This window comes from Eschscholzia californica, unplaced genomic scaffold (genome assembly GCF_041429995.1).
Source record: "Eschscholzia californica isolate CP2 unplaced genomic scaffold, dmEscCali1.0.p SCAF_3, whole genome shotgun sequence".
Lineage (NCBI taxonomy): Eukaryota > Viridiplantae > Streptophyta > Magnoliopsida > Ranunculales > Papaveraceae > Eschscholzia > Eschscholzia californica.
Window position 1 is genome coordinate 6,434,847 of NW_028238420.1, and position 9,123 is coordinate 6,443,969.

General features: G+C 34.1%; 1 protein-coding gene across 1 annotated transcript; it reads right to left on the reverse strand.

Annotated features, from left to right (window-relative positions):
- Positions 1-310: 310 nt before the first annotated feature.
- LOC147548020 (uncharacterized) lies at positions 311-7,520 on the reverse strand. The gene is made up of 2 exons (XM_086672157.1): positions 7,477-7,520; positions 311-1,680 (listed from the first exon to the last, which is right to left on the reverse strand). The coding sequence occupies exon 2, from the start codon at positions 1,674-1,676 to the stop codon at positions 537-539; it is 1,140 nt and encodes a 379-aa protein (XP_086528283.1). The 5' UTR covers positions 1,677-1,680; positions 7,477-7,520; the 3' UTR covers positions 311-536.
- Positions 7,521-9,123: the final 1,603 nt, after the last annotated feature.

The window sequence follows — 9,123 nt, forward strand, 5'->3', positions numbered from 1 at the left end:
ATGCCATTTATAATGGTAAAGAATCTTTCTCATGATGTTATTTTGATACCAAACTTTACAGGATCATGGAAGAATGAGTGATGAACTTGAAATATTAAATAAAGTGGGAAGAAAAGTTATGGTGGAGAAAGAGAATATTATTCAAAGTTTAGAATTGTTATCTTACAAGATTACAAGGTGCTCTTACAAATGAACTAAGTCTCCTTATATAGATGGAGCACTTACAAAACAACAAAACAAAATACCTAAGCAATGACGTATTACAATTGCTCTTTATTAAAGTAAAGGAATCTCTTCCTTTATGCATTATTGCTGAAATATCTCTTCCGCCGACGCATCACGACAAGTAAAAGTAACCCCGGGTGCTCGATGGGCCCCATCGCCAGGTCCTAATTACTGCTAATGCACGTTTCAAAGATAACTGGCATTTTATGCCGACACCTTAAAGTGCGAATAATTGTGGTGGATATAATAATATCCTTCCTATTACAAAATGCTTGGCTTTAATAACAGCGATCATAATTGAGATTAAGACTTTATGCAAATGGGTCCTGAGAATCTTGCATAGAGTCATCATCTTCAGTGTTATCATCTTCATCAGATGAGTTGTTTAAAATTTCTCTTAACTGCTTCTTTAGGTCCGACTTTGAGGATGAAGCGAGCAGTTCTTTAAGAAGATCCGAGACATCCTTTTTAGGAGCCTTTGGTGGAGGCGCTGGTTCAAATGAAATAATTCCCTTTGCAGAAAATATTGAATCCTTAAAGAATTCAAATTTATCCCACCATTTGATAAGAATTCTTCTTCCCAAATAAGGGACATGAGAGACTGTTATTTCAAATTTTTTAATAGGACAATTTGCAATAACAACGTCCCATCTAACTATCCATGGAACCTGATAATGAGCTGCAAAGATAAGCTCGGGATTTTTTAGTGATGGGTTTGATTTAATAAAATCATCAAATATATTTCTAACTTTGTCCGGGAAAATTATGGGGTGTGATCCCCAAGTGTAAAACCATTTAATAAACCACTGTGGAAGATTAGTGGTGTTGAAATCACGAAATTGGAGGAACCAACTGTGTTTCTTTAGTCTGTTCTCATAACAGAAGGCCCCTTCCCAGGCTTTTATGTAGTCGAAGTAGTTAAACCAATATTTGTCCAACTCTCTTCTCCCAGCTCTGGGTATTTCATGATATTTAAATAAATCACCCTGCCAAATTTCAGGGGTAACAACTTTCTTAATAAAGGCTTTAGAATAAGCCCATTCGGCGCCTGACCTTATGACAGAATCAAACTCCACTGATTGAGTCACTTGCAGGATTGCGCAGTAAAAATTGTATTCCTTAGGATAAAGGAATGGGTCCGCTGATTCCCTAAGATAAAAGGATGAAGCTTCAGCTGGAGAAAGATGAGCGTATTTTAGCTCAATAGGTGCTATCCATATAGTAGTGTAGGGAATATATGGATAGATATATTCATTAGTCTGATTAGACTGAATTGCTGCTAAATAAGCATCTTCTCTTAGTTTTAACTCCTTAGGAGTCGCCTTTAAGGCTTCAGCTTTAAGCTGTTCCGTTGTTTTAACAATCATAGTCTTATAAGACTGAGAACCCGCGCTTGAGGGAGAAACTGCAAATTTAGCTTTCCCTTTGCCATTATCAGGCTTTTTGCTCATGACCCTGTAAAAATTCACGAGTCAAGAAATCAGGTAGTGAATTACTACTTCCTTTGATAAACTCAATGTCAAAATCAAACACAGACAATATGCCTTGCCATCTGGCAAAAATTTGTTTTGATGCTATATTTTTAACATCTTTTTCTAAAACATCTTTGGCTGATTTACAATCAACCCTGACCAAAAATTTTTGGTTTAGTAGATCACTTTCGAATTTCTGTATACACAGAACTATAGAAAGGATTTCTTTTTTAATTGTGGAATAATTTTTCCTTGGCCCTTGCCATATCCCAGAAGTAAATCTTACTAGGGTTTCTTTGTTATTAATCCTTTGTTTAAGGATTCCACCATAGCCTAATTCAGAAGCATCAGTTTCAACAATTTTAAAAGCTTCTGGATTAGCAATGGCAAGACAAGGGATTTCCTTAATCTTTAATTTTATCTTTTGGACTGCTTCTGTATGAACATTAGTCCAATCAGGAGGATTTTTCTTAAGCCTGTCAAATAAAGGCTTAGCATCAATTGCTAAGTTCTTGTAGAAGTCAGAAATATAATTAAGACTTCCTAAAAACCTTTGCAATTGAGTTTTTTCTTTGATTTCATCTGGAAATTTATCCGCAAAAGTAATAGCTCTATCAATAGGGAAAATAGTCCCTTCTTTGATGGTATGGCCAAGAAATCTTATTTCTGTTTGAAATAATTTGATCTTTTTTGCTGACACAACTAAACCAGCATGTTTGACAGCATTAATAAATGCTTGAAGATGTTTAAAGTGTTTTTCTATATTTTCAGAAAACACTAGAACATCATCGATATAAACAATACAGAATGACGTATAAGGACTGAAAATGTCATTCATTATATTTTGAAATTCTGAGGGGGCATTCTTAAGCCCAAAAGGCATCACGTTCCACTCATAGTGGCCAAATGGAACTGTGAATGCAGTTTTGTATCTATCTTTTTCATCGATCTGAATTTGCCAAAACCCAGATTTCATATCAAATTTTGACATAACTTTGGTTGAAAATAGCCGATTTAATAAGTCCCTTTTATTAGGGATTGGATACCTTATCCATCTAAGAGCTTTGTTCAAAGGTTTGTAATTAATTACAAGCCTAGGAACACCTCTTTCAAGTTCAGCAGCATTTTCAACATAAAATGCAGGACAACTCCAAGGGCTGTATGATTTTCTAATTAAACCTTTGAGTAATAACTCATCAATCTCTTTTTTGCAAATTTCCAAATGGCGAGGTCCCATAGCAATAGGTCTAGCCTTAGTGGGAATTTGCCTTTCATTGAAGTCTGGCTCATAAGGCAGACTAACAATATGTTTCTTTCTTTCCCAGAAGGCATTGGGAATATCAGAACATATTGTTTTGACAATAAGATCATGAAGATCATTTATTTTCCTTTGAATTAAAGGATGTTTGATTTTTTCAGTAATTTTCATGTAACTGATCTCCTGAGATAAGGAGTTAAGAAAATTTTCTTTTCTTTGAATTTTCTTTTGTAACAAATCAATCTCGTGATAACGAGGTTCAGTAACGAAATTAAATGTAATTTCTTGAGAATTAATGGAACTTGTTATACCCTTCTCATTAATGTTTTTAATGGGATATAACATGTGAAGAAAAGGATTTCCCAAAATAACATCATGAGAAAGATTCTTTACCATTATAAATGGCATTTCTAAACAAATTCCATTATTGCAAACTGCAGTATTTTGTAGCTTGTAATTTACAAGCATTTTTCTACCATCTGCAGCATTTAAAATTTCAGTAGTTTTTGAAAAATATCTGGAGGGTATCAATCCTTCATTGATACAGTTTAAGTCCGCTCCAGAGTCTACCATGGCAATTGCAGAGAGAGTATATTCTCTATGAACAATGATTTTAATTTTAATATGCCATTTATGGGTAATAACCCTGTCTAACATATTAACATATGTTAAAGATTCATCCTTCAAAGATCCTTCGTCTTTTGCAGATTTATCTTTAACAGATGTTAAAGTATTTAATTTTTCCTTTAAGGAATTCCATTCTTCTTCATTTGACTCATGATCAGAATCAGACTCAGAAGGAATAGATTTATCCTTTTTAATTTCAAGAGAAGTTACTCTAGATTTAAGAGTATTAATTTCTCTTTTAAGAACCTTGACTTCATGCAGTAATTCATTAACGCGAGAAGATTCTCCAGGAGTTTCTTCTTTTAAAACTGAAGTCTTAGCTCTTTGTAAAATTTCTTTTAGACTATAAGTCTCTGGTTCTTCAAATTTTAACCTTTTGTCACCTTTCTTTCCATTGTAATCTTCTAAATATTTTTGAAGCATTCGTCTTTTAGCAATGGGATCAGAAAGTTGATCAATAAGGTCAAGGATGAAATTATCCTCTTTTGTTAAAGGAAATAGACCATTTGCCTGACATAAGGCTTTGTAGTAATCACAATTTCCTTCGCAAGAGTCATCCTCAGATTCTTCTGTTTGATCAACAGATCCTTCTGACGACGATTCTTCCTCAGGATTGTCTTCTGCAATAGCAGCTACTTTAAAATTTTTTCCTTCTTCATTAAGAAGTAATTTTTCAAGTGACCTCTTAAGGCCTTCATCAATATTCAAGCTATTGATTTTCTTTTTCATTCTACACTTATTAGCGTAGTGGCCAGGTTTCTGGCATTTCCAGCAGACCGGGATAGTCTTTTGCCGAGAATTATTCTCAGGTTCAGACTTCCTTTTCTTTCCTCTAAAATTTTTTTTCTTTTGCTGTTTAGGAAAATACTTCTGCTTGCCATAGACCTTATTGGTTCTTCTCCCTCTATTTTGGATAGAGGTTTCAATAGGTGGTAAGCCAATTTGCTCACAAAAGTCCCCAATAATTCTTTTGCCAAGGACTTTCTCTTTTTGGATTTGTCTATGTAATTTTATTTCATTGCATAAATTAATGCCTTCAGCAACCACTTCTGAGGATAAATCCCCATAAGTGTATTCGGAATAAGGAATAATTCCATTGTGTCTTTGCTTAATACGATTGCGTATTTTTTCCGCAAAGAAATGAGGTAGTCCTGATAAGAACTTCTCTTTCCAAAAATCATTTTGACTATCATGTCTGGTGAAGACTTTTGAAAAGAATACGTCTTTATACCATTTGAACTGAGATAAGTTCTGACATTTTAAATTCATTAGTTGCTCTTGAGATCTATCAATAAGCAATGATGTAGTGCCAATAAAATGTTTTGCTATTGTATACAGAAGTGTATTGACACAATCTGTAACTTGTACAGGCTGGTTATCTCTAACTTCTGTCTTAATAGCCTGTGAAATATGTATTTTGGCTTCTTCAGGAAGGTAGAAATCCCACCATCCTTTCAATTGACCAGTAAATCCTTGAGTTAAGGCTTTGGCAATATTTTGATCAGAATTACCATGTGTTTTACAAGCAGTTGCATACATAGTCATGTAGTGCAATACCGTTTGTATTTGGTATTCTGACATGCCATCTATATTCCATTCATTAATGGATTTTCCATCAAATTGAACAGTCATGAATTCATCATGTTGTTCTAATTGGAGATCTACAGGTGTAGGCCTATGATAATAGGGCTTTGCAGGAATATTATAAGCCATTTTCTTTTTGTAGGAAGATGCAAGCTTATTTACTTGAAATTGATTTTCATTATTTTTTTGTTCTGATAAGAACATATTCTCCAGAAGATTGATTTTATCTTCTGTTTTTGAAGAATTTTCTGCTTCATCATAAGAAGCATCAGAATTATAATCTGACTCATGTGTCTCTAGAGGAGCACATTCATTGTCTTTAATTCCAAGATTTTTTAATCTTTTTATAATCTCATCAACCATTTCAGAATTCTGAGGATCCATCTTGAAATCAAAGTTTTCAGAACTCATTGGTTTGAATAAAACCTTTTCTTCAAAAGTAGTTTCTGAAATTTTAGAAACATTTGAAGCCTTTTCTTGTTTTTCAAAATCAATATTTTTCTCAATTCTATTTAATTGATCTCCCATTGTTCTGAGAGTTAAATTTGTAAAATTGTTTTGTTCAACAACAGCCTCAATGTTGTCGCTTTTCCTGTAAGGAGTTGCTACAACTTCTTCGTTGTTGATTCTTATTGCTAATTGGGTTTCCGGAGGATGAACACTCCTAAAAACTTTTCCATTTTTAGCAATAAAATTTTTATAAGAAGCTTCAAGAGAAAATATGAAATCTTGATTCTCGAAGTCAGGAAATTTTTCATAAGCACGTTCCATAAAAATGAAGAAATCAATAACTTCTCCATTTTTTATTAAAAATCTTTTATAGCGAGAAAACCATTTTTCATGACTCTTAGAGTCTTTAGCAAGGAAAAACCATGTTCTCTTCAATTTGTTTTCTTTGGAATAAAATAATTCCTTTGGAAGTCCCCTAAAAGGAAATTTAAATTTAAATTTTTCTTCTTCATGGATCGTTATAGGAGAAAGGCTATAATAACCCATATCTGAAGGAGTGGGGGATGTTCTTTCACTATTAATTTCAGAAGTGGGTAAATTAACCCTATATTCAGGTTGGTTTACTCCGTCAGAGGTAAATTTTGTTCCGGAAATTTTTTCAAAATTAGTTGTCGGAACAGACGAAGTAGAACTTCTACCTGGAATAACTTTATTGTTTAGGCTTTCCAATTTTAGCCTTGCAATTCTCTGATTAGAGAAGACAATTTCAACATCACCGTCAGGGAACTCTTTGATTTCTTCGAGTTCACGGTTTTCTTTTTTAACAGGCTCATTAGCCTTTTCAAGTATCCAGTTTTCAGGTAAATTAACCTGATCCCATGTGATCGTTTTTGGGACCTTTAAATTACTTTTTTCTAAATTGGTTATAAACAAAGTAGTAGACCCCTTTTGATCTTGTAAAATATTTTTCATCTTGGGTACTACGGTGTTCATAACTTTATACTGAATCCTGTAAATAAGGATTATGTTTTCAGCTCCTTGCATCATATTAAATCCATCAGATTTAATGTCAAGGCAAAGAGAGTGCATAATTGTGGGGTCATTTAATGACAGAGTAAAATTTGGAAAACACGAAAAGAATATGGGTCCGTCACAAAGACTAGACTCCACTATTCCAAGTAATGAATCATGAAATTTGTTGTGTCTTTTATCACGTACACAAATAATTGCGGACGTGTTTAAACCTAAACGGGTAGCAGGTTTCAAACCTACTTGAATTAACCCAATATGCAAGAATTTATATTGTTGTTGTCTATGTTTATCAATTAAATTTTTTGACAACAATTGGAATGAGTTGTAACCCTCAGTTAAGGGTATAGCCTCTTCTACCGTCTTTACGATATAGTCAGAGGTGAATTCAAAAGTTCCTTTCTGTTTATAAACAGAACTTTGAACTGGTAAATTCCAGTTTTGTAAGGATTTTTCAAAATTTTCTTTTAATAAAATTTCTTTATTATAGCTACTATTAGCCTTATCTTGTCTTTTAGACATAGCTCTAGTTAGCCCAAGCATATTTGCCTGATCACTGTCAACGCTTTAATGCCAATCCCTTAAAATGCCCTCACCGGCTACACGGGACTTCCAGGCGACGCGACTTAGGGTGAAAACCCGGGTTTCACAGGACAAAAATGCTTTAGTTCACCAAAGTTATTCTTCAAGACTTAATAAGTATAATAGTATTTCAAGAAATTTAACTTAAACACTAAAAAAAACAAAACATAAATGAAACTAATACTATGATATAAACTAAACAAAGAAAATTAAAAGTTAAAACAAAATGAAACTAAACATACTACATACCTCCCTACGCACTTGGCTCTGATACCAAACTTTACAGGATCATGGAAGAATGAGTGATGAACTTGAAATATTAAATAAAGTGGGAAGAAAAGTTATGGTGGAGAAAGAGAATATTATTCAAAGTTTAGAATTGTTATCTTACAAGATTACAAGGTCCTCTTACAAATGAACTAAGTCTCCTTATATAGATGGAGCACTTACAAAACAACAAAACAAAATACCTAAGCAATGACGTATTACAATTGCTCTTTATTAAAGTAAAGGAATCTCTTCCTTTATGCATTATTGCTGAAATATCTCTTCCGCCGACGCATCACGACAAGTAAAAGTAACCCCGGGTGCTCGATGGGCCCCATCGCCAGGTCCTAATTACTGCTAATGCACGTTTCAAAGATAACTGGCATTTTATGCCGACACCTTAAAGTGCGAATAATTGTGGTGGATATAATAATATCCTTCCTATTACAAAATGCTTGGCTTTAATAACAGCGATCATAATTGAGATTAAGACTTTATGCAAATGGGTCCTGAGAATCTTGCATAGAGTCATCATCTTCAGTGTTATCATCTTCATCAGATGAGTTGTTTAAAATTTCTCTTAACTGCTTCTTTAGGTCCGACTTTGAGGATGAAGCGAGCAGTTCTTTAAGAAGATCCGAGACATCCTTTTTAGGAGCCTTTGGTGGAGGCGCTGGTTCAAATGAAATAATTCCCTTTGCAGAAAATATTGAATCCTTAAAGAATTCAAATTTATCCCACCATTTGATAAGAATTCTTCTTCCCAAATAAGGGACATGAGAGACTGTTATTTCAAATTTTTTAATAGGACAATTTGCAATAACAACGTCCCATCTAACTATCCATGGAACCTGATAATGAGCTGCAAAGATAAGCTCGGGATTTTTTAGTGATGGGTTTGATTTAATAAAATCATCAAATATATTTCTAACTTTGTCCGGGAAAATTATGGGGTGTGATCCCCAAGTGTAAAACCATTTAATAAACCACTGTGGAAGATTAGTGGTGTTGAAATCACGAAATTGGAGGAACCAACTGTGTTTCTTTAGTCTGTTCTCATAACAGAAGGCCCCTTCCCAGGCTTTTATGTAGTCGAAGTAGTTAAACCAATATTTGTCCGACTCTCTTCTCCCAGCTCTGGGTATTTCATGATATTTAAATAAATCACCCTGCCAAATTTCAGGGGTAACAACTTTCTTAATAAAGGCTTTAGAATAAGCCCATTCGGCGCCTGACCTTATGACAGAATCAAACTCCACTGATTGAGTCACTTGCAGGATTGCGCAGTAAAAATTGTATTCCTTAGGATAAAGGAATGGGTCCGCTGATTCCCTAAGATAAAAGGATGAAGCTTCAGCTGGAGAAAGATGAGCGTATTTTAGCTCAATAGGTGCTATCCATATAGTAGTGTAGGGAATATATGGATAGATATATTCATTAGTCTGATTAGACTGAATTGCTGCTAAATAAGCATCTTCTCTTAGTTTTAACTCCTTAGGAGTCGCCTTTAAGGCTTCAGCTTTAAGCTGTTCCGTTGTTTTAACAATCATAGTCTTATAAGACTGAGAACCCGCGCTTGAGGGAGAAACTGCAAATTTAGCTTTCCCTTTGCCATTATCAGGCTTTTTG

Excerpts from the sequence above, each read along its gene's own strand:
- LOC147548020 (XM_086672157.1), bottom strand. The coding sequence starts at position 1,676 with ATGAGCAAAAAGCCTGATAATGGCAAAGGGAAAGCTAAATTTGCAGTT.